The sequence below is a fragment of the Ursus maritimus genome, unplaced genomic scaffold (assembly GCF_017311325.1).
Source record: "Ursus maritimus isolate PB19 unplaced genomic scaffold, ASM1731132v1 scaffold_5, whole genome shotgun sequence".
In the NCBI taxonomy this organism is placed as follows: domain Eukaryota; kingdom Metazoa; phylum Chordata; class Mammalia; order Carnivora; family Ursidae; genus Ursus; species Ursus maritimus.
Window position 1 is genome coordinate 15,703,751 of NW_024426663.1, and position 26,983 is coordinate 15,730,733.

Below are 26,983 nucleotides of genomic sequence, written 5' to 3' on the forward strand. Positions count from 1 at the left end.
GCCACCTTCTCATTTCTGCCTTTTCCCACTGGCCTTGGCCGCTGTTGGGTCCTCCTCTGTGGTCAGGGAGAATTTGGTACCCACAGAAGAGGTCTGTAGGGGGTGGAAAGGAAGGAGAATTTTGGCCCCTTAGAAGTATGAAATACTGTAAAAATGCTAAGAAATGATAACATCTGCCTAAGCTTTACAAACTCTTGTAAAATCAGACCATTATAATATCTGTTTCTGTCATGGTTATGAAAACTCCATGAATGAAGTAGCCTAATGTAATAATCTTTAATAGTTACCCATCCCCTTGGTTTCATGCATGTTGATAAGTATGTGGTATGTAAGTTTATTTTTACTCCTGTAATTTCATAATGTGAAATCTCAAACATTTATAAGAATGACCTCAATGATGGTAATAGTCTCAGAAAAATATACATACTTAAACAATTTAAATTATTAAAATTTAATTTTAGGAGAACCAGCCCACTATCTTAAACTAGCATGACTTGTTTGGCAACTGTAGAGCTGATTGCTTAAAATAGATTTTAAACTCCAGGCTAGGAGTAGGTAAATCAAGATATGCTAGGTTAAAAGCTTGTGGTCTGGATTTGCACTAGAATATCTGGTCTCGTAATTGAAATAAAACATATGTTCCTTTGTCAATGAGGATGTTTTACATCTTGTCAAAAATCTTTCTCGGTCATCTAGTGTGTCAGACTCTCCAGCTATTTCCTTTCAGCCTGAACTAATTATGTTCATAGGAAGCAAACTGACATTTTGGAAGATGTGATTCTATTGTTTAATGTGTGGTGGTTTTGCCAGGGGGAAAGATGCTCCTTCTCACTCCAGATGTGGCATTATTTCTTCTGTGCTCTTCGTCACGATCTCTGGACCATTCTGCCCCCTAAGTTAGCCCAGGTGATCCTAACAGAAGTGCTGGAGAAATCTTTGGGTCTACTGGCCTCCAGATATGCTCGGGCCCATCCCAGTTACAAGAGAACTCCACAGATCAGGTAATTGAAGCTGTGAAAACCATTGCTTTTCAAGAAAACTTTTTCATCAACTGGTATAAAGCAGAATGTAATTCTGAATCTCATGACATAACTCCTTGTATATTTAACATGTTTCTAACATCTGAAAGGAAATCGTATTCGACTCTCCTGAGATACTTAAGTGGAAATGTGGAACTTCAATCAAAATAGCTTAGCTCCTTTTTCTTCTCAAAATTGTATATAGAACCCACTTGTTTCTAAAAAAATGATTCAAGATGTATTACAGTCTAAAACATTTATATACAAAGGTTATTAAATAAGATAAAGAGGGAAAATTAAGTCCTGAAATGGAGAAAAATCAGCAGTGCTGTGATGGGGCAGTTAATTTGACTTTGAAATTCTAGGCAACCAGGGGATTTTAGCTTCTCTTTTTGTTTTTAAGCTTTTAAATAGTGTAGTTTATCATCATAAGGAAACTCCTTTGTCTAATAATTTTTCTTCTTGATATATTCTAATTACGTCTCTCTTTTTCTCCTTTATTTTTTTCCTTTCTTTCCATTATGTATTACTAAAAGCCCGTCCAATAAGATGTGAAATCACAGAAATTGAGGAGTAGAAGTCACTGGTTATTAATGACTAAACTATAGTCCAGGTCTACGAGGCATCTAGGCGATGACTACAAAAATGTGCATAAAAGACAGCAACGGTCCATACAAAGAAAAGGCTTTTGTTTTATAAATGTTCTCACTGATGCGATTAAGATCTGTCTTTTCTGCAGATATATATTAGGAGGAGCCTAAGGACACCAGAGGCTTTTTTTTTTTTTTTTTTTTTTTTTTTTTTTTAGCAGTAGGAATCATCTCCGGATCATGTTCTTGTAAAGCATGCTGCATTTGAAGGGTATTTAGGTCCTGCTGCGGTGTTTCATAAATACGGTATTTTGCTAAGGCTGTTTTGAATTACTGACCAAACTTTTTCTTAAATCATTGAACTCAGAAGAATAGATGGAAAGTTTTTTCTGAGAGCAGAGTGTACCTTTATTCTTTTCCTGTGTAGCTTAAATCACTCTTGACTCTGAGGTGGCAAGTCATTATGAGATGTTTGTGAAATCAGATTTACTGGGTCGTATATTTAATTAACTGTACTATAGAGATTTTTGGTTTTTGTTTTCTGGGTGGTTATATAAAAATGCCATGAAAAGCTAGAGTTATTTCTTCTAGTTTTTTAAAGTAAAATAAATAAATAATTTTATTTGAATGGTTAATACTAAACCACTCTTACTGTGGAAATCAAAGTGCGTGTGTGTGTGTGTGTGTGTGTGTGTGTGTGTGTGTACATATGTCTTGGATTTGTAACTGTTTAATCAACTATTAGAGCAAATGGATGCAAACTGCAGTTAAACCTTCCTAAACGCAATTATTGATGTTTTTAGTATTCTAGTGGCCTCCAACTGTCATATGCCCAAAACCATATATATCATATGTAATATGTGTTAAGTGTTATTAATAGATGTATAAACTTATTTTATATATATACACGTACATATATTTATATATGTATGGAGGCCAAAGTCTGATTTTAAAAGATCTTCATACTTTTTTGTTTTCTTATCACTTCATGATTTCCATCATCTATTTCTTGAACGCTGAATTTAAAAGAAAAAAAAATTAACTGAGGTTTGTACAATTCAGTCATATACCAGAATAATCTTTATTTATTTATGTGACAGAGAGACAGCCAGTGAGATAGGGAACACAGCAGGGGGAGTGGGAGAGGAAGAAGCAGGCTCCCAGCGGAAGAGCCTGATGTGGGGCTCGATCCCATAACGCCGGGATCACGCCCTGAGCCAAAGGCAGACGCTTAACCGCTGTGCCACCCAGACGCCCCCAGAATAATCTTTAAACAGATCGCTGGGTCTCTGTTAAAACACATGAAAGGTAGAAATGAAGAAATGAATTCATGAATAAGATTATGAAATACAACGAAGTTTCCACAAGTATATTCTATTTTGAAAATTTTGGAAGGTGTAGTCTTCTCCATTTGTGCTTCTGGTCTCATTTTCTTTCTTTCTCTCCCATTTGCTGGGGAAACATGTTACCCAAACTTATAACTTTCTTTTGATAGCCTGCGCTTGGATAAGGAGAATTGTTCTCCTATCAAAATTTTACCTACTGCATACATAAGGATAATGGCAAATTTTCTTTTAATCTGGCTCTTCTTTTGCTGGACATAATTTCAAGGAAAGTCTCTTGAGTTTCTTGAACAGTATCCTGATAATGCAAAATAAACCTTAAAAAAAAGGGGGGGGAAGAAAAGCACTCCTAAAACACGTTAGTGTTTGGATAGACCTCACCATTCCTAAAGATAACGGTATAAGAGTCATTTAACACCTGGGAACTCCAACGCTAAGCTTTGATTCTATCTGTCTTTGATCTCTGAAGCTCTGGTATCTAACCAAATATTTCTACTCTTACATATATTTAATATAAGAGATATGAATGACAGTGTATGCACCAAGCAGAAAAACAATTTTGCTTAACATGATTTTCTTTTTCTTTCCAATAGACTTGATGTCACGACGATCTTAATATGCACTGAGAAAATGTTATGGTCAGTTTGTACATCTGTACAGAAGCTTTTGAATCCTCATGAATATATAGATGATAAGATTTTTAAAATTCACACCCATTGTAATAATCTGTTCACAACGTTAGTCATTCTGACTTCACCCTTAACTGAATTATATCAGTAAGTATCAAACGTATTTTCTTTTTAGCTATTATGGTATGTAAATAATGTGACTTAAAGTGATTTTCATACTACTTATTGAATTGTGTGAAGTCGCAAGTAGAAATATTTCGAAGTGCATTTTTGGTATTGTGAGTTGGGCCATTTTATAAAACGAACTAATACTGTGTTATATCTCTATCGGTCAATCTTACTTAGATGCCAAGGCCCCAGTAGAATCGGGATTATCTTGAGCTTCACTATTTGAGTTGTTTAAATGATTATATTAATGAATTGATTATTTCGATCATAGCTTGATACTTTATGAAGAAGAAAATCATATCTAATTGCTTTTTACTCTTTTAAAAAATATTTTTTAGTTTTAATTTGACGTAAAGTGCTTTGCTCTAATTGAAAAATTTAAGAAGTTGATACCAAAATATTCCCAAATCTGGAAGAAACCTAATGTTTCCACACTGCCAGTTAATCTGCATACATTTGCATTTTTAGTGTTAGCCTGTAGTGTCTGAGCTAGTAATGGCAGGTGGCAATAGGAATAGGTAATTGCATTTTTATTTTCTATTTGTCTGTCTAGTCGCATGCTCTACTGAGTCAGCCCTCTGCCCCAGCAATTGCCTTTTTTTGGAAAAGGAAATTGAAGTTTATTGAATACAACACAAGGGAGGAGCAGGCATAAAAGGAAAGGAGAGACTGTCTGCCAGGAGACAGTGGTGGGGGGCCATAGTTAAGAGGAAGAGTGAGGAGATATGGGAATGTATGGAATTTTCCTTTTCAGTACCTGTGCGGGGTTTTAAGTAGCCCATGGTCAGCTAGGTCAAATGGATATTTTGAGGTGGGTCTTTTAATGAACCTGTTTGCATTCAGTGCAGTGGTCACTGTGGGCCCTATTACCTTACTTGGATTTCCATGGCTCAAGCCTGTTGCCTAATAGTGGCGGATCTTTGACATTTGGGTGGAAGCCTCATTTTCAATAGCTGCTTCATGCTGGACAGGGGGCACACAGTTCCTACCTAAACTTGTTGGTTCGTCAGGGGGTTCTGTGCAGGTATCGACCAGAACATAGTATTATATTAATGTGCAGATAAGTGATTTGAGTGAAAATCCCAGGTGGCTAGGTCCATGGGATTTGGGGGAGGGGTCCTCCAATAGTATGGGCTGGGATCCTTGTTGAACCATCATTCATACATAATTGTTGGATTCATTCAGACTCGTGGGAACGTTTTTTGCCTGTAGATCAAGATGGCAGCTGGATCTGAGGGAACAAAGGAAAAAAGGGGAGCCTGAAAGAAGCAAGGTGTCTGAGAGTCAGCCAATGTCAGGAAAGGGGCCCAACCAAGTTTGTAATGTGTGTCGATTCACCCTGGATGAGCTGCGCCTACCAATTCCACCACATGTTGGGAATGGAGGCCTCAGGAGGCTGGAGTGGGAGAGGAGAAGAAAGGGCTCCTTCACCCTCACAGGCACCGGAGTCTGACCTGTTCACGCTCAGACCTTCAGACCACACCAAGGAGCCTCCCTGGCCAGAAATCTGTTCTGTGAGGCATACTAGGGTTAGACAGCAGAAGAGCCAAAAAGAGAAAAGAGAGGGAGTACAGGGTCCCTCCACAGGTGAGAAGGGAACTGGCTCTCCCTGGAGCTTCAGATCCTCATGGAGGAGTAACCTCTCCTGGTTAACTCAGTTCCCCAAGGTTGTCAGTTCCCCAAGGAGTACTAGAGTCCATCCACTGAGGGAAAAGTCCTGAGAAATTCCCAGAGAATCCAGGGAAAGTCCCAGGCCAGCAGAGATTCCGGGTGAGGGCTACCAGATGTGGGGTGACCCCATCAGGTGAAAGAATTCACCCAAAGCAGAACAAAGGAGAGAGAAGTTTATTAATACACTGGAAGGGAGAAGCGGTCAGGACAGCAAAGGAGAAACTCAGCAATTATATTTTTAAAATGTTGAAAGATTTTACATAGTAAATAAGATTTAGGGAAACTAAAAATTTTGAACTACTTTTGTAGTTTATTTCATTTGAATTGATAAGATTGTAGAAGATGTTGAAGTAGATCTTATAATAAAACAATAATACAATTTTGTTTAAACTCTCCTCAAAATAGTCACTTTATCTTGAAAGAATAGATAATTGCATATTAGTTTCTTGCATAGGAAAAACTATGTATATTTCTCTTTCTTTGGATAAATTAGGTAAAGTATTCTTTTCTGGAAGATTCTGGAAAGAGAAATATATAAATCTTGAATTTCAGTAAATTTTGAGACTTCTGTGTTAGAAATTCTATGAGTAATTAACAAGTTTGATTTCAATTTCCCTATAATTTTCACCCACTCTGACTTTCAACCAACCCATTGTTTATAGATTGTTTCTTCTGGCAACCGTACCGTTGAGAACTAATTTTAGAAATGGAGAATTCTTTCAGAAATGGGAAGAAATAGTGAGATAAATTGCCATAAGTTTGGGATTATATGCATAATAGTTCATAATCATAAAAAGCTCAAGGTCTGAAGCACATAATAAATCCTAGTAAACTCAACTGATTTACCATAGATGAAAAAATTGCCATGCTCTTAGTTCAATGGGTCATTTCATCTGAGAGGAAGGCCCTGTGAAAATCAGGAACAAAGTTGACAAATTTCATGGATTGGTCATGGTGAGCAATATTGAATTTCATGGTTTGTCACAGATGAATAGAAAAATTTTAACCGCCCGATGCATTTGTAAAACAAATAAATTATTATCAAAGATTGCATATTTTAATAATAGTAATAACGTAACATACATTCATTATTGTTAACCCATGGCCTTTTGATACATTTTTTAACAACTATGCAAGTAGTCAAATCTCTGTGATTTGTGCATTAGATACTACACTGTAACCTCATTCAACAAATTTAAATTGCTAATTTCAACCAGGATTACAGAACATTTTACACCAAGCACTGCCTCTGGTTTTCCTTAATATAAAACATAGATAGCTACATTGCTTTGAAGCATGAACAAAAAGTCTAGATACTTTCCGTTTCAATGTTTTTCAGTTCATATAAATTTTCACAAATTGTATCCATTCGTGTTGATTTCAATTTTACGATTGTTTTTCTAGAATATCAATGCAATCTTTGGGATGCATTTTGCTTTATATTGACAAAGGAAATCTACAGGACAGCCTGTTCTTCACCAAGTAGGAAAACGTTGTATGTGTGTAACAAGGACCCTGTTGACTCATTTAGCTTCTTTTCACAGCCAGGGTATGAAATTGTCATATTATTGGTATTTAGGGAAAAAAATGTATCTCTATTTCACATTTAAAAATTAAACTGTATGCTTTGAGGAATTGGTGAAAAGTAACAATCAGATGTTGATAGTATTGAATTTTTTATAAACTGTACCTGACATTTGTCACTACATGCGACACGCCTTTTTTGAAGGTGACTGCCTTTCTTCCAAGTAGTTCTGACAGATGAACTGATGTATTCTCCTTTCTGAGTTTAGCGGAAGACCACTAAATCCCAGGGCAGGAATACATGATTTTAAAATCTTTTCAGGAAAATGAGACCTGTTTGCAAAAATGTGTGTTCTCTTTTAACTCTCCTTTGTAGATTTCTGTTAGAATGTTATAAAAGGAGTACTTTAAGTTTGTCCTCCAGGGAAAGAGACCTGCTGAAACATAAAATATTCACCATGTATTTTCCAAAATGCCTATTGCTTGTAGATCTTCCGTCAAGGCCGTTCAAGTGCACATTCAGAAGCATCCTCGGTGCACACTCACACACATACTCAAACATGGTTTCAGATGGTGCGTTTCACTTGCGGAGAATGTTCATTTTAGCTTCTACGTAGCAAATTAAAATTGAATTCTTAGAATTTTAGGTAAATGCAGTTTAGTTTCAATTCAGCCAACGTTGTTGCCTCTCTAGCTCCTCTGATTAAGCACAGAGATTAAGCACAAGGGTTACAGCAGTGAGCAAGATAAATATCTGCCATGGAGTAAAGTCTGATACAATTTCTAATGTTAAGATTAAATTTATTTACACACACATGCCCACTGTCCCCGGTGTCACAACATTAATAACACGGAAGAATGGATTTCAGTACAAGTGCCAGCACACCAGGCAAAGGCCAGAGTCAGCAGATATAGGCCAGAATATTGACCAGCAGACCTATCTTGAGATGCACCTGGTATCACGAATATGGCTTTGAATAACTGAATTCCAAGGTATTTCAAAATATGCTGTGTCTATAGTTTGGTTTCAAACCAACGCTAGGTATTTTGAGGTTATGGTCTTAGCCTGTTTATTTCCTTATCTATTTTAAACTACTTCACTGTCCCTCACAAAGCAGAGCATGGACTGAAATTTCATTTTTCATACTTCAAGAATGTCTGCCATGCTTTGAAAATAGGTGTTTCCTCAAAACGTTAAGCATAGAGTATGCTTATGTAAAATATTGAGCATATGGTCCTATGACCCGGCAGCTTTACTCTCAGGTATATGCCTAAAAGAAGTAAAAATGTATGTCAGTACAAAGATTTGTATACGGGTGTTCATAGCAGCATTTTAAATAATAGCACAGAGTGAAAAGAACCCAAGTGCCCACCATCTGGTGAACTGGTAAACAGTATGTAGCGTATCCATACGGTGGAATATTATTCAGCCATAAAAGAACTATGGAGTGCTGACAGATGCTGCCTACCTCAGGACTGAACCTCGAGAGCATTTTGCTAAGTTAAAAAAGCCAGACAAAAGGGAGTATATATTGTGCAGTTCACTTCACTAGAAATTTCCAAAATAAACAAGAAGAGACAGAAAGTAGATTGATTAGTGGTTGCCAGAGGCTGGGAGGAGGGGAGAAGGGGTGGACCTGCTCGTGGGCACAGGATCTCTTTTGAGGGTAATGAAAATGTGATAAAATGAGACAGTGGTGAAGGTTACACAACTCTGAATATACTAGAAACCATTTAGTTGTCAACTTAAAATGGGTACATTTTGTGGTGTATGAATTAGATATCTTAATAAAGCTCAAAAAATGATACATACTGAACAGAAATAAAAATTGAAATAATTAAAATGTAAAAAAGAAATGGCAGAATGCAAAACGATTCAGAAAGTGAAGTTAGTTGTTTTAGCCATTTTGTTTAGATTAAATGACTCCCTTTTGTCCCCTTCCTCTACACATTGCTTTTGAGGAAAATATCTATTTTTTTTAAACCTAAAATCAAACAGCCTTATATGTGATTCTAATAATGTAAAGCACTGGTGAAAGGCTAGTCATTGCCTTTGGAGAAGGCCTGTTTCCTGCCCTCTCCTCTGAGATCAAGTCTTGCTCAGCCTGACCACCATATGTCCTGTTCTCTGTCTGCCCTGTGGCTGCGTAACACACAAGATTGCTCTTTACAGATGGCCCCTGAAATTAATCCTCCTTTCCACGAAGCAAGGTCTGACAATACCTTCTATTCATTCTTTTCTTCTTCTTCTTTTTTTTTTTAACTTGCATCTGCTATGTACCTACAGTTAATTCAAGCATTGTGCTAGTCCTTTTCTAACTTCACATCATCGTTTTCCAATCTCAAAGAGTTATTTTCATCATGCTCTCAAGCCAGGGGGCAGGAGAAAGGTGGGAAGCCGTATTTCATTCTGAGCGTCTTACCTTAATTTCTCTTCCTTAATGACATTCAGGCAACTACCTGTAGTCCCAGGGGTGATGCTGGTTTATGAATGCAAAACAATCACTTAGAATTGTGTTTAAAATGGTGACATAGATTGAGCTTGGTTCTCTGTCCAGCTTTATGGTTAATTGTGATATTAGGTGCATCAGAAAGGCTTGCATGTCCTCATTGTCTCAAGTATTCCAGAACCGTCCCAGGGGTTCAATTTCAAACTAATTCTACTTCTGACATTTTGGCCTTCTGTTGGTACTCTAGTTTCTCGAGCACCTCCGACAGCTTAGGCTCCGTGGTTAGATGCAGGAGTGAGGCATCTGCCTGGCCCCTCTGCCCCTTGGAACTTAGATCCTTGGGCTGCCTCGACTCTATCCTGGACGTTTGTTCCATTAGCACCATATTATGAGACACAGTTCTCCTGGGAGGGCAGCCAAAAGCAGGGTAGCACAAGAGAAGCATAAAACCCATCTAGCTCTTTTTAGCTTATCAGTTGTTCTCACTTTTGATGTGCGTCGGATTTCTTTCTTTCTAGCAGCAGCTGGCTGCATAAGCTCAGAAAGTCAGTGAGTTTTGTTAATGAAGAAAGGAAGGAAGGCAACATACTTGTACATCAGAGAACCACAAGAGACTGAATCTGGGGCAGAGGGCCCAAGTGGCATGCCGTGACGAGCGCAGAGCCTGCACGATGCTAGTGATGGGGAAGGGGCAAGGGGAGCTGATGCTGGCTGAAGGGCCGAGGCGAGGAATTTCCCCAAACCCACTTTCCTCCCCTTAAGCAAAACCATCTTTACAGTCTGCTTGTTTGGAAATGTGAAGAAATGTAATCTGCTTCAACCTATGGACAATTACTTATTTTTAAAAGAGTATTTAAATTTGCTCTATCAAAATCCTTCTATGTCTTGCGGAAAATATAATTGTGCAGCTCTTACGATTGTATCTTATTCTCCGCTATGAATTATTTAGAGCGTCCTCTCTTTTAAGTGTATACCAAAACATCATTAGAGGTTATCTAATAGCCAGCTCATCATTTCATTCCCCCAATGAGACTTGTGGGCCAATTTTCACCCTGTTATACTCTCCAGAATAATGACACTAATTTGGAATCTTGCTGTGGAATTAAATGCTTATACAGACCCCACCCCCTCTGAGACCATAAACATCTGCCATAACATTTCTTATAGCCAAATAACTCTACTATTACCAGGACGATGGAGAAGCCATGAGTGGAATAAAAGGGTTTAGGTAGGGCAGAAATGTTCTGGGAAATACCGTATCACCGGTAGTTTGTCGTCTTACGAAATTTTGGCACCATTCCAAATAACCATTCCATTATTATTAGATTCTCCATTATTTTTTCTAATCTCAAGGATGAAACTGTAGTTAGGCAATCATTTAGACTATGAGATAGTTGTAGACATTCTTAAGAAGTATTTTCAACTGTTGTTATCATACTGATAATATCTTATATATCTGGTCCGTTATTAGGTGCACGCACTTTGCCAGGTCCTTTCTATGCATCTCAGTCATCACACTGACCGTGTGAGGTGCTTCTTCTTCTTCTTATTATTCCCATTTTACAAATGAGAAAACTGAAGCTGAATCAATTGTCAAGCCGCATTACACGTCCAGTGAAGAGCCCCCCCAAGCTACCAATTCAGTCTGTCTGGCTCCAGAGCTCCTGCGTATGCCCACGCGCTGCCTCTGGGTAGTCTTCAGTGACCCTACCCTTGGGTGCGGAGCAGGCAGCAAAGAGCGAATGTGAAAGGATCAGAGGGAGAGTCAAGTCCTAAGAAGAAACAAGGCAAAATAAGGGCATAGAGAGGGATGAGGTGGTGAGACAAGAAATATTTTAGACAGGGTGGTCAGGGAAGACTTACTACAAGGTTTTGAGGTAGAGCAGTCTCGAGAGCCAGCTGACCGTGACAGAGAATGCATTCTAGCTAAGGTGTTCATTCTTGGAGGAATGAACCGCCCCCCAGGTAAGTGGACAAATGGGACTTCATGCAAAGGGCTCACCAAAGTATGTGGCAAATTAGGCAGAGGCTAGGATACCACAGCCTCCAGTCTCTGTTGGTCTCTCATGAAGCCCCTTATCTCTTGTCCCATCTTTTTCCCCCAGTCTGATTTCCTTTGAGATCTCCGTTCTTGCCAGACCCCTTGCTGCATCTCCTCTCACATGATACCAGCACCCTCCCTTCCTACCTCCCTTACTACTGCATGTCCTACCCTCACTGTCTGGGCCTGTCTGTCCAGACTTTGGAACACTGCTGGCGAGAGTCACTTAGTTGACCTTTTGTACCTTCTGACAACGCTGCTCTATGTCCTACCTCTGGGTGGCTTTCTCTCCGAAGCATCCTCCTCCACTTTAGCCAAACCCTCCACTTTGCCCCATCTCACTATTTGTTAGCAGATGACCTTGCCCTGTACTTTCTGAGAAAACCTAGACCATCATGAATGTATTTTAACTTCTCATTTCCGTTTTTTTTAAGATTTTATTTATTTATTTGACAGAGAGACAGCCAGCAAGAGAGGGAACACAAGCAGGGGGAGTGGGAGAGGAAGAAGCAGGCTCCCAGCGGAAGAGCCTGATGTGGGACTCGATCCCAGATCGCCGGGATCACGCCCTGAGCCGAAGGCAGACGCTTAACCGCTGTGCCACCCAGGCGCCCCTCATTTCCATTTTTAATAATTATCTCGATCCTTACTCACCTCTAAATCCTTTGACAGTCAATGTGTCTCTTTTTCCAGACAAAGCACTCTCGATCACACCTACCTCCTACTCCATGGCCATAGTCTTTTAAATATTCTTTCTTCTTCTTCTGGTTCTTTTCCTAAAGACTCTTTTATATTAACTTTTTTTCTTTCTCTATTATTGTATTTCCCTTTTGAGAAAATATTGACATGTATTTCTAAAACATAGTTTGCATTCACTGTCTCCACTTTGACACCCGTCATTCATTCCATGCACCACAACTACCCTCATCACACTGAAACTCCAATTTTGCCTCTCCATGCGATTACCCTCTCTGCAGCTTTTATCACTACTGGCCTTTCCTCCTCCCTTGGTTTCCCTACTATCACTTTGTCCTGGCTCTTTGCCTGCATCTTGAATTATTCCTTCTTGGTTTCATTTGAGTGCTTCTCTTTCTCACCTCATGCTTTAAATGTTGGTGTGTTTCTGAGCTCTGTTCTTAACTATCTTTTCCTCTTACACTCTTTCTTTGGGTTAATTCACCCATCCCAATGGGTTTCCATTATGACTCCCACATTAGTATCTTCCACCCAGATATCTCTTGTATAGTCTACATCAGCAAATACAAATTTCTATTGGATGTCTCTCTTCGGATGTACTTCAAATGCCTGCAGCTCCCTTAACATATCTGAAACTAAGTAAAATACCTCTGAGTCCTCCTGGGGTTCTCCTAATCCTTAACCCTTCTCCTTTCTACCTTCTCCTTTGTGCCATCTTCAACCCCATGTCTTTAGGGAATTAAATGTATTAATTTTTTTTAAAAGACTTTTTTTATTTATTTATATGACAGAGAGAGAGAGACAGCCAGCGAGAGAGGGAACACAAGCAGGGGGAGTGGGAGAGGAAGAAGCAGGCTCCCAGCGGAGGAGCCTGATGTGGGGCTCGATCCCAGAACACCAGGATCATGCCCTGAGCCAAAGGCAGATGCTTAACAACTGAGCCACCCAGGCTTCCCTAAATGTATTAATTTTATGTCTATGTTTTTTTATATTTGCCTTCTACTTACTTTCTCCTCTGCTTCTTACTTTGGTTTAGGACGTTGTCCTCTTCTGTGTGGTCTACTGAAATATTATCTCATTATCCCCCCCTACTCCAGCCTTGATCCCTCCAGATCTCTCCACACTATTGCACAAGAGATCTTTCTAAAATATAAAATAGCTGATATAACTCCCATGCTATAAACTCTTTAGCGATTCCCCATGAAAGCATATCGTGGTATCCTGACCCAGGCTTCTGCTTAGTTCACACAGTGTAATGTAGGGATTGGAAACATGACAGCCTCTTTTTGAGGCGTATTTAAGAAATTTTGTTCTTTTTGAAATTTAGTAAGAAAAAAATGGCTTTCAAAGAAGAGATATATTAAAAGTCTAAAAAGTATTGAAGTATATTTAATTAGTAGGTGTTCTACTTGGCAAGACAAACTGGGAAGAGACAGATCATATTTGGAAAATGTGAGAATACAAGAAGCAGGTTATGGAATGAAAAGGTCGGAATGGGTTTTCAAAATGGAATTCTGTTTTACATATTATTTAAAAGACGCTCTTGCTCCTGTGCTATATATAAAGAGAGATAGTACCACTTCAAACAATTCCATTTCTAAAATGTTCCCAGTTGTTACTCTTAACTCCATGTAGGCAAATATAGTCTTCTGTTATGATAAAAATTTTATTAGCCAAGCTATCTACTAAAGATTTTATGTGGCAAATTCTTTCTTATTACCTCAAGATTTATTGTTGAATTTGGGCCAACCTAGAAAAATGTTACAGTCACTTCTCCAAAGATAATTGTAGACCAGATATTCTGGCCAAGTTGTTCTAATTTTGAAATCGTATTCATATATTTTACAGTTAAATTCTTCTTTATAAGCCCTCTGTAGGCTCTTAGGAGCATACAAAATTAATTATAAATTCTCATTAATTGTTTAGTATTTATAAATCACTTTAAAGAATAAGGAGAGGTAGCTTTATTCTAAACATTTCTACAGTAATGAAGCAAATACGACAAAATATTGACATGTATTTGATCCAGGTTGAGGAGGGTGATATAAATGGTATTCACTGTCCTATTCTTTATTCATTTATTTTTGACAAATTTTATAGTGGTAGTTTTTACCTAATAATGGTATTGTCTTACTTTTCCAAGTTTAAGTATTGCTGTATAGGGGCCTCTGAGTTACCCATTAACATAGATCCCAAGTGGATGGGTACATTGTCCATTCTAGCGCAATACCATTTTGTGTAAAATCATGAACTTGAGGGGTGCCTGGGTGGCTCAGTCAGTTAAGCACCCAACTCTTGATTTCAAGTCAGGTCATGATCTTAGGGTCATGAGATCAAGCCCGGGGTTCTGTGCTGAACATGGAGTTTGCTTAAGATTCTCCCTCTACCCTACCCCCCAATCACATGCACTCTCAAAAAAAAAAAAAAAATCATTAACTTCGAATACTCAGTGAAAATAAAAAGTTTTGGTGGTCTTCATGGTCAATGTTTCCTGTGTATTCTGAAATAATTATTTTATTTCCCCCAGGACTTTTCAGCATGGCATAGATGATTCTACTTCAGATTCCAGAAAACCATTTTTCAAGCAACCGTTACATTGGTTTTCTTGCATATCACATTTCTACCCTTCTTTACTCAGGTGAGAACCTCTAAATGCTACACTATGTATAATTCTATGATCCCTTTAAAGTTGAATAGAAACTTTTATCCATGGAGGTAAATGCATCTCACAAAAAGCACTTAGAATTTTTATGGTACTCGGGTAAGTAAAAAGTATTACTTCTCTTTTTATTAGCTCAAGAATCCAATATACAAGCTTTATAATCATTCTGCTAACTTATAGCTTTACTGTTGTAATGGAAAAATGTGAATTTTTGGAATTTAGTTCTATTTTAGCTAATTGCTTAGCCATTTTAAAATTCATCCTTCTTGATCTATGACTGGGGATTTGACAGTTCTCCAACTAATTATTAAAAAAAAAAAAAAAGACAGCAAACTGAATAATTCCTGTAACAAACTAGAGCCTTAGGTAAAAGTTGAGAGAGAAGAAACTTTAAAAAATTATGAATAGGGTCTTTCACTTTTATTATTTAATTAACAGCATTTAGGCATAAGAAAAATCATTTAAAGCATGAAATATACTTGCAGAATGATCTGATGACATTTTGTGGCATTATATCGAATGTCAGTTTGATTCTTTGCTGAATATATCAATGGAAAGTACCTTTCCTTGGTGTCTGTGAATAAATATATCATGTATAGCTGAAGGAGATACTGTTAATTCCCATCCATTCTTGATTCATCTTGGAAGTACACTATCAGTGATTTCACTCTCTAAATTGAGGAACTGTCTTTCACTCTTGAGGAACAAAAGTCCTACCCATAAAGAGAGGTTGTGTAAACCTCATATACAAAATCTCCATAAACCCCACAACAAATAAATCCTGTTTACCGATTCAGTTACTGTCTCCATATAGGAAATGGGGAATCCAAGATCAGTGACACATAGACGCTACCTTCAAGGACCTTAGTGTATTGTTGTTACTTCACTTACAAATAAAACATTTTCACCATCTCTGATGAATTCCTTATGACTGATTCCTAGAAACAGAATACCCTCAATATCCTGTCATCTCAGTACACAGCAGCTTGCATGTAAATAGACTTATGGCATTGAGAATTAAATAGCTGACTTTTTAATACTCATTATTGCAAAAATAAGAAATTAAACAACTGAATCTTTTACAGTGTGAATTAAACAAACAAAAAAATCTGTATCACTTTGATGAGTTCCCAAAATTCTCAACCTATTTGTTCTCCATGTTTTCAGAGTTGCTTAAACCTATTAGTATTACTACTTTCATCTTAGTCTATAACATTGAGATACCCCCGTTCAGGCGTTACTCTGTAAGATCTCCACCTTCAGGCTCATTCCCTCCACCTAGAGGCCTGGAAAGGCAGCATGGAAATGGGTTTATCTTTCACATAGCCACTTCTTATGTTTAACTTCTTTCTTCTCTACCTAAAGCAAGCATAAATGTAATAAGACTTTTCTTTCTTTCTGCTTCTGTTGAGTAATCCATCTCCGCCATTATCCTAACACAAACATTAGAACATGGGAGTCACTACTCAGCCCATAGTAGAAATGAAGTTGGCTACGAGCTTTCCAGAGGAGAGTTTAGGAAGCTGTATCAAAAACCTTAAAAATATTTATTCCTCTTTATCCAGAAATTTCATTTCTAGCGACTGATCCTAAGGAAAGAATCAGAGCGGCTGATGAAGCTTTGTATGGAAGGCTATCCATTGAAACATTCTTTGTGAAATAAATGTCCCACAGTAAAGGATTAGACAAATCAATTATGGGTTAGTCATATGATACATTACTGTGGAGTCATTCAAAGGGTCGATTTTGAAAAATTTTAAATGACAATTGATTATGATTTATAGTTAAAGGGAAGCTGCAGTTAGTCATTATGACATCATCAAAACGAGCCTGGTTGTTCCAGTGACAACTGTGTACCAGACATTCCAGGTGCTTCATGTACATTATTTCTTTTAAAAATCACACCAATCTGTGGGACACCTCTTCCTGTGCTTCTTTCATGGAAAGTGATCACTTTAAAGTGATGTGTAGATGGCAACTTTCTCAAGGGAACCATGCTGAGAGGCAGACTCTGAAGCTAGGCTTGTCTGCTTCCAAAGCTGTGGCCCCTGACAACTACACCCGCACCTGTCACGGGAGAGCAGTTGTTCAGAGTGGTATTAGCAGGTGTACATAAAAAATCTAGGATTGCCAGTTATTTGTTATGTAAAGTCTCTTTTTATGTCCTCATGTATTAGTACTTATGTACTAATCTATAGTGTGTATCTCCAAGGGAGGGCTCTGGTAGGTGGATTCCTCAGGCTTGCTAGATGTGAGACCCATGTTTCCCAGGGGATGAACAGTTACTGGAAAGTGGAGCATAGTCGAAGGTGTTGAACTATGCCGTACTACTGTACATATAACATTAAAAATGTGTGTATGGTTGGGGCGCCTGGGTGGCTCAGTCGTTGGGCGTCTGCCTTCGGCTCAGGGCGTGATCCCAGAGTCCTGGGATCGAGCCCCGCATCGGGCTCCTCTGCTGGGAGCCTGCTTCTTCCTCTCCCACTCCCCCTGCTTGTGTTCCGTCTCTCACTGTCTCTCTCTCTGTCAAATAAATAAAAATAAAATCTTAAAAAAAATAAAAAATAAAAATGTATGTATGGAAAAACAAAATTGAGAGGATCTATGCTGGGGAGCTTATTGCTTTTATCTTTGTGTGGTAGGATTGCAAGCAATTTCAATTTTTTAATGTATCATTTGCCATATTTTCCAAAATTCATATAACGAAAACAATTTAATTTTATAGATCTTTCTGGGCTTGCAATGGGGTTACATCCTGACAAACTCATCAAAAGTTAAAAATATTGTGAAGTCAAAAATGCATTTAGTGCACCTGACCTACCAAACATAGCGTATTAGCCTCACCTACCTTAAACGTACTCCAAACACTCACATTAGCCTGCAGTTGAGCAAAATCATCTAACACAAAACTCTTTAAATAATTCAGTGCTTGCATAGGTCATGTAATATCTTGATTACTGTACCAAAAGTGAATAACCGTGGCTGTATGGGTACAGAGTGGTTGTAAATTTGGGTTGTTTACCCTTGCGATCACATGTCTGCAGGAGCTACGGCTCACTACCATCACCCAGCATCATGAGAGTATCAGACATCATAGCCTGGGAAAATCTCAAAATCTCAAAATTTGAGGTGCGGTTTCTACTGGACACCTATCATTTCACACCATCATAAAGCTGAAAATCATAAGTAGAACCATCGCAAATCGGGACCACTTGTATTAAGATAAAAGTTTTTTTAAAGCAGAAAGAAGCCCCATTTTTTATTGCTCTTTTGTTCACGTGGCTTACCCTCTAACCTCTAGACAGATGATTTCTAGCTTTGCATCTCCAACTCTGAGCACTTACCTTTACCCCCACATGGAGTATGTCCAGCTGCTCGTATTTTTGAGTGACCCCCTGTTATTACTGGAAATCCACTCTGATGTCCTCAACTGATCCTTCCTTCCACTCTTCCCTTGACGTCCATGCATGTGTCTTTTGTATTAGGAAGGTCATCATTCTTAAACATTTCCAGGGTAGAATCTTGATTATAGTTTCCATGTTGAGCTCTGCTTTGCCTCTTCCTAGTGTATTATCATGTTCAGTTGATTCTTTCTTGACAGTTCTCATAGAACCATCCTTTCTCTCCAACCCATTACAACAACCTTAGTCCATTTTACTAATATTTAACATGTTTCAGATACTGTTTTCATTATATCACTCTTCTGCTCAAGAACCTGCCATAGCTTCTGTGTGGCCCACACTGGCTGGCTTATTACCTGGAGTACCCAACAGCCTTCTCTACTCCAGCTGTTAGTCTCCTCTCTTGTCTCTTAAGACACAGTTACTCCATACTTTTCACTGTTTTTATTTTTTATTCTCAGCTTCAGACCTTTATTTATGAAGTTTTCTCTCCTGGAATACCTTTGGTTCTCTTCTTTGCTTTTCTAAATTCTCCGTGCAAGCCACAGGGTGAGCTCCCCTACACTGAGGGCAGTACTTTCTGACAATTATTCTTTAACAGGTCCATAGAATATGCTTAGAAAGACATGATCCATGTGACTTAAGATCTAACCCTTTCAGAACAGTGGTAGAGTCAGAGAAACCCAGGGCTGCAATAAAAAGTAATTTCAGAATAACTCAAGGTATTGCCTTGCATTTGTGAAACAGTGCAATGTGAATTCCTGACCACCGTCATGTGACCTTAAAAACTCCACTGCTCCATCCATTTTCCTCACATTTATCTGCTGTTTATGTTTGTCACCCCCAAATTATCTTTCAAAACTTCATTCCTCCCCTTAGCAACTAAAATGAACTGTTTGGAGAAACACATGGGTTGGATAATGACAAACTAAAAATATATAAAGCTTTTCTTTTCTTTGGAAAAGGTGAGGTTGAGAGGAGAGCTGACTGAAATATCTAATATTACGAAGGATCTTAATACTTTATTCACCCTCTTGCTTATTTATTTGCCCCTGTGCATTGTTTTAGAAAGGATTTAATGTGGCCTTTAACAAGTATTAAATATATTAAGATAATGTATTAAAAGTAGGTGAGATGGAAGAAAAACAAGTAAGAGGACATGAAATTAAGACTTAAGAGTTACAAATGTATTAATAGTTATATGACCCATAAATTTATCTGTAGGATTACTGGCAAAAGCCTATGAAGTATATAAATTGGTAAAAATAGAATTTTTCATGTTCTCCTAGAATCCCTGGAATAGAGTTTAGAAGAGTTTGCTTTAGGGAAAATAAATGTAGTTTCAAAGCAGTAAGTAAAATGTACTGTATTCATTATCCCTAGCACTGGTATAGGCTAACAATGTGAGTTGATTTAGAAAGAGTAATCAGTTTCATACTAGATTAAACTAAGGCACGTGGAGGATATATTAATCTCGAGGTTAATACTATGACACCATACTGTGCTTTCATATAAATGTTCAAGGAAGAATACTATCTTAGTCAATTAGACTGTTGCATTATAATGCTTTTTTATTATTTTCCAAACTTTCATCTTCTTGTGGTTCTTTAAATATTTCCTCATATTTTTCCGGTCTTCCTTAGCTAAGTAGGTCATAACTGCACACTGAAACCAAGTAGCATAATCAGTGTGAGTAAACAGCCCATTCGTTTTACACTGCTCATTTCCTTTTATGATGACAACATGATGTTTTGATTCGTGGCCAGTCCGTTCTGAGCTGTAGATATTTCTTTCTACTCTGCTTTTGTTTCTAGTTTTACTCAATGTAATCCTGTTTTAGATTTATATACATTTTCCCTCCCTAAATATATTAAGCTACCTTTGGCTGCATTATATTATGTATGCCACGTGGGTCTTTCCTTTTATCCAGTTCACCAAGAGGTGTCCGTTCATTCTCTCTATAAATGCATTTAAATTTTTTTCTCTAAGTAAGGCACTGTGCTAGGTGTTAATGGTGAGGAAAGAGGTAGGCAATGAAGTTGGAGACAAAGACCCTTTCCTCAAACAGTTACATATTGGTAAGTAATACAATCTTAGTGACCTACCTGACAACAGCAGACAATACCATTGTCCACTTCCTCCATCTTGAGACACACTCCCGATTCCCTCCTGACATATTCTCCCAATCTTCTTCCTTTTCTGTTATGGTTTCTCTGTCTCCTTTGCCGGTTCATCTCCTTAGACCTGGCCATTAAATATTGAACGTCTTTAGCGTTCTATCACAGAACTTTTACAGGTGAAGTGAAACATGCCTATGGCTTTATGTAATCCCTGTATGTCCCCAGATTAGAATCTCTAATTTTTACCTCTCCTGGGACTACAGACCCATATATCCGTGAGTGCCAGTCATACATGAATGACTTCCTGAGGTTTATTCCTGGAGATCACAAAGACATCTCAAACTCAACATGACCAAAAGTGGACTTAGGATATTCCCCTCCAAATGGATCCCCTTCTGTTATTCCGTAGTTTGGTTAATGGTACCTCCATGCAGTTGTACAAGCCAGAGACATAGGAGGCAACCTGAACACCTCCCTCTTTCTCTCCTACCATATCCAAACCATTGCTAAGTCTCATTAATTTTAACCCCGACAATTCGCTATCCATTGCACCACCTTTGCTTTAGTCCAAGTAATTATCTTCCTCCTCAGTGCTGTAATGACCTCTTAGTTTTCTTCCCATATATATGTTGATTCCCGTTTCCAGTGTGTTCTGAACTGCAGCCAGAGATTTCTCAAACCCAAATCTATTTTCAAAACTACATTTTATCATTTCACATTTATGGCTTAGAAACCTTCTATGAATTCTCCATTGTCCCTAAATATAAACAAAAACATTCAGCATCCTATAAGACGTACAGAGGTGTGGTTTACCCACCTCTGCAACCTCTTGTGATATCACACTGTCCCGTGATTCTGCTCTGCATACACATTAGTTTTTTTATAAAAGTTCCTTGCCGTGCCATGCTCCTTTCTGCCACAGGATTTTTGCACATGCTTTTCCCTTTCTCTGAAATGTTTTCATTCTCTTTCACCTAGTTAATGCCAACTTCTCTTCATATCTCAGCTCCAGTGGACTTTTGTAGAGAAGCCTTTCATCAACCAGAAAAACGGGTTCATTTCTTACTGCATCTTCTAATAGCATCTTTTGCTTTTCCTTCAGTGAGTTTTTATGGTTGTAGTTTAATTTTTATTTGTATGGTCATTTAAACTGTATATGTGTTCTCCACTCAATTCTGTAATAACAGTGACTGTTTTTGCTTACTGCTGTGTATTCAGGGCCTTGCATGTAGAAGTCAGCCAAAAAATAGTAGTTGATTGAATGAGTGGATGAAGGAACACATGAATTATTGTAGTATTGTTTCAGATATTGCCATATTAAATGGTACGTTTAGCTCTTTTCAGACATTTGATCTGAATGATAAAGCCCAGGCAGAGAAAGCGTGGTCTTGTTGAGGAGGTGGTTTCTAGTATCCTTAGGATAAGACATCTGGGGAGGAGGATGAAAAAGAGTTTTGGTCTCTCAGCTACTGCTGACAGGCTGTTCCACAGGCCTGAGGAGAAGAGCTTAGGGATTTTGTACTCTGATGAGATGCCAAGCTTTGACACAGAGCCAACAGTTGGGGAGAAGAAATGAGAACCTTTTAACACCAAAACTCTTAAGTAGTTGTTCCAGAGTGTGGATGGACAAGCAGCTGCATCACTGAAAAGATTTTTAGAGGGGCCTGGGTGGCTCAGTTGGATAAGCGTCCGACTCTTGGTTTCGGTTCAAGTCATGATCTCAGGGTGGTGAGATGGAGCCCCAATGTATGGCTGTATGCTTAGCGTGGAGTCTGCTTGAGATTCTGTCCCTCTTCCTGCCCCGCTGACCTTCCTCCTGCTCACTCACTTGCTCTCTATCTCTCCCTCTAAAATAGATAAATAAAATCTTAAAAAAAAAAAAAGATTTTTAGAAAGTCACATGTCTGTTATTAAAAGAAGTTAAAATGTTAGATGCGCTAGGTACTTGATACAACAAGATATTTATTCATATTTTCCCTTTTCTATTGTGGTTTAAAGGTATTATATAAAAAAGAATATAGTATTGGAGCCAGCAATGAGATAACAGAAAATTATGGGTTTCCACGTTAGACAGACATGATTTGTAGGCTTGGGTAGTTTTGCGACCTTGGAAGGTTAGTTAACCTACATGAGCTTCAGTTTCCCTCTATATGACATAGTTTATATTTTTGTGGAAAAGTTAAAACATAGATCCAGTCTCATTGATCTACTTGTACACAGCTTGCAATACCATTCTTTTCTTCTTCCATCTTGAAACATCTTCCTTCCTTAACTGTTGAGATACTCTCCTACCGGAGAGTTATGAGCTGAAGTGCCTCATCACATAACTATTCACTGAACGGTCATTCACTACTGCTGTGTTAGTAAAGAGCTATATGTTTCAGAAAGTGGCAGATTTTGTCAGTTACCCACACATATTTAAAGGACTCCCCATAAGTGTGATAAAGTGGATAGAATATTGAACCACTTTCTCATTGAGTCTCACTTATCTGAAACATGATGCCAGAGGAGACCTTTCTTGAACTCTCTGTAACAGGTGTTCATTATCTGGTAGACGGGGACCAATAATATTTAGAGGCTCCAGAGAGCTAACTTCTGTTCCTCAAAAGGGATGGCTGAGTGATCCCTGAGTCCAGTGTCTCAGTGACTCAGGTGTTAGATTAGCGCTTCAGGGGGAGTCCAAAGGTGATGGTTGATATGTAATACTATTTTAAAAATTGAAATTAGATTTTATATGTTTCTAGAAATAGGATATGCTAATCTGTGTAACATTAAAGTGTAGAGCTAGGGCTATGAGTTTGGGTACTAATATATTGGGGTGATTTGGGGGAAATGGGGTCATCCCATGTAAAAAGTTTAATTTTGCTAAAATTAGGAAATAACACTGCTCCTCATAGTTTGAACACCCACCCTCTAAGCTGTACACCAGAAAGTGTAGATACAACCAACTCTAAAAAGAAGAGATGCTTTAAGAGTATCAATCTACTTCGGTGGACAGAGTTAATTCAAACTCAAGGCAAATCCTGTATGCAAGTCTACAGGTGAACCTTGTCTGATTTGTTTATTGGATCACCTTTAATTATAAAAATCATAGAGAGTTATCCAGATAAAATATGTGCAAACATTTTCAGTGCTATAACTACATATAACCTGCACACTTTTGGTTAATGTGATTCAGAAAAATATTTGGGATTGCTCCCCCCCGCCAAAAAATGTATTAAAGTTATTTTCCTAGAGAAAGATGACAAAATTGCTTTAAATATTTGTATTTACTTATTTACTAGGAAGATCGTGAAGGATCAGTTTTGAAAAGCCCTGAGTAGTACAGCAAAGCAGGGCTTCTCCTCTGCTTTTGTTTTCTCTCTTTAAGGCTTTTACTCTCAGTTTCTCTTTAGACGTGCCCTTGCCTTTGTTCTCTGAATCATGTAACTTACAGTCTCTGGTATAAATTTGGCCCCGTAATCCATGACAGGAACCATCTGGTTGAAATCAGTCCCTAGATCCCTTGAATAACATGGCTCCAATTTGAGAATCAGCCTTGAGACCACAAACTTGATTTTGGGTCAAAAAGATGGTATCCTCAATTAGGAGGTTGAATAGAGCCAAACATACTCAGTACTGGAAAATGCAACTTACCTACCAAATATCAGCCAGGTTGAATGGAAAGCAACTTGGAGTAGAGGAATAAACATGGGTTTTAAAGTCAGAAAGACCTGAATTCCAAGTCCAGTAGCCATATTTATTAGCTATATGACCGTTGACTAATTTCTCAGTATTCCTGAAACAAAGATTAAGTGAGAAGAAAATAAAGTGTCTCTATGCATGTCTTATTTTAGATCTCCCCAAGAAGCAGACCCTGAGACAAAGATTTAAGTGAAAGTAGTTTATTTTCTAAGTGAAGGGAACACTGGAAGGGGAGTGGGTAAGTGAGACAAAGAAAGACAGCAAATAAAGATTCATGTAATGAAGCCAACTACTGAGGGAATAACCAGAACTTAAACCTTCTGGGGAAATTCTTGGAGCCCATGTGGAAGGCATATATATGAGAGTTATCCCACCAAGGGAGCAAGGATGCTGAGGTATTTACATGGCAACTTCCATCAGTCATTGGTTAAAGGCTGCTTCGGGGCTGTGAATTCACTAGCACTTCCGACTTGTCTTGCCGAAGGCAGAGAAATGCAGGACATGTTGAATGAGTGGTTGGTAAGGGCAAGAGGATGTGGGGACATTGACAACATCTGCTTTGGTGTACCCTTACACTACTGAAATCCACTCATTACCCATATTAGGTTCTCTGAGTTTTATCATTGCTTCTTCAAGGTGATGCCTGGTCTACACCTTTTTAAAAAAATTATTATTGCAATAGAGTTCGTGGGACAAGCTAGAGTATCCCCTACTGCAATTTTTCCCGAGTCTGCAAGTGATAATCATCATTACATCTCTCTACCACTTCTTCCAACTTCCCCTCACCTCGACCATCACATCTGCTGATTTACATTCCTTGGCCAGTGGAGTCACTGAGACGTTCGTCCTTGAGGGGTTGGACCCCTGACTGTCATTCCCTTATCAGAACATCATTACTTCTATTGCCTGTTTATGGTTATTACCATTCATGAGGGCATCAAGAGATGCCCTGGTAAATCCCTTGAGTCGCAGGCATACTCTTCCCTGCTCCCCTTATGCAGTAGCAACTCCAATTCCTCAGTGGAAATTAGCGTTCATTACTCTTGCCAGTTTAGTAACTCCTTTCATTGTCTGCTAGACTGCTGGCACTGGAAGCCACAAATGCCCAGATGGCAGGTATAATGTCACAAGTTGAGTGGAATTCTTGATGGTACCCTGGTAGAGGTGTGCATACTCCGACTTACCCCACCATGGAAACCAAGACTTCCACTCCTACGTGGCCTATGGGGAGTTATGGGAATAGAAAACACAGATTCCCCAAGTGGATCATCAGGAGCGCTGGTGAGAGGGGCCTCATGGTACTTTCACTCTCGACACCCAGATTCATGTAGTTTATCTGTTAGGGACATAGTACTTTATAATGGCTATCGGTTCAAAGTAAGTATCAAATCCTGAAGAACAGTTCCTAAACACTGTTGGGTATTGTCCCCAAGCTGTCCATTTTAGAGTCCATTCCAGTGTTCTTCTGGTCTGACAGCATCTGCATGAAACATGTATGGTGGGATCAGTAAATCCCATGGTCGTGCAGCCTGAACCTACCACAGAGCCTTCTCTTGCCCTGCGCCTCATGCACAACCATGACTGGAAGGCAGGCTGGTGTATGCTGATAGAGCTAAGTTTTTTGTTGTTTTTTTTTTAACTTTCTACTGCAGTATGATTTCATACTAAAAAATTGCAGTAATTACACATGAACTACCTGATAAATTTCCATAAAGTAAACACACCCAAATACAGCTCAGATTTTGCATGCTGATTCTATAAAAATAATTTGTTAGTTTCATAACCAGTAATGATTGAACTCTATTATTATATCACTCCTTACTCCCAGCACTTGAAAAATTCTTTAGGCTAATTCATGCCCCAGAAATGTAGCACTTATTAGAGTATAAGCCTAATAAAACCCAGCCATAAATTCATTCTGTCTCCCTTATGAGTTCCAGTGGATTTATAAATTTTTGTTCTCTTTTTTGTATTATAGTGGAATTCAACATGTACATATTTGAAACATATATATAAAATATATATATATGTATAAAATTTCCCTTTCTGTCATTTTTTGTGAGGCTGATCTCACTTTCACAGCTCCACCAGCTCAAAGGATGAGGGAACATATGCTTCTCCATATGCCTAACACAGGCTCCTCAATGCATTTATTACCCGGAGCTTAGTGATTGAGGAATGTTTGTAATATTTTATTTTTCCTCATAGTGAGTCATTCTACTGTACATTTCAAAATATGTGATAAGTTGAAAGATCCAAGAATTGAGGTACATTTCAACAAACAGCTTCCCATCTGGTAAATGAGAGGTTTTATTTATAACCAGGTATTCAGATGCAGTGGTATGAAATGACCTTCAGATTATTTTGTTTTATTACACGTCTAAAGGGCTGAGCAAATACACTCACCCCCTCCAATCCACTCTCCACACTGTAGCCAAATCAGGAAACTCATCTACCTTAAACTCTTCAACTGGTCCCAAATCCCCACTCTGGCTAACGAGGCCCTCCATGATCTGCCTCCTGTCTCCTTCTTCAGATTGTCTCTCAACAACCCGTCCCTTCTTTTCTACACCCCACCAAACTGGATCTTTCAGCTTATTAAATGTATCCCTAAATCAGCACTCAACTCAAGAAAAATATATAGGTAGGTAATGTTTAAAAGTTAAGTTGCTTTTAATATATAACTTACTACCAACTAGCTGCTTTTCATCCATTGAACCCCAAGCAAGTTTCTAGAAGTCAACACTTGGGGTTTAGGATGGGATTAGGGACAGCCGTTGTGAGGATCTGCCTCAGTGTTTCAGTACAAAGGGCTCACCTAGTGGAGTCTTTCTTTGGTACTATGTTTGGAACTTCTCAAAGAGCCAGACCAATCTGGGAGTACCCAAAGTAACTCAGAACTCCTCAGTTGATGGACTTGATTCCTCTGGTGTGAGAGTTAAATTTAACTCGTTCCTTCTCTCTTCACCACCCACCCAGGGCAAG

General features: G+C 38.5%; 1 protein-coding gene across 1 annotated transcript in view; it reads left to right on the plus strand.

Moving 5' to 3' along the window:
* Positions 1 to 26,983, plus strand: part of KIAA0825 (KIAA0825 ortholog) — a 365,682-nt gene that overhangs the window by 104,575 nt on the left and 234,124 nt on the right. The window contains exons 11-13 of the mRNA XM_040622093.1: positions 811 to 1,001; positions 3,546 to 3,728; positions 14,659 to 14,769. Of these exons, the coding sequence (XP_040478027.1) occupies positions 811 to 1,001; positions 3,546 to 3,728; positions 14,659 to 14,769 (485 nt within the window). The remainder of the gene's footprint in view (positions 1 to 810; positions 1,002 to 3,545; positions 3,729 to 14,658; positions 14,770 to 26,983) is intronic.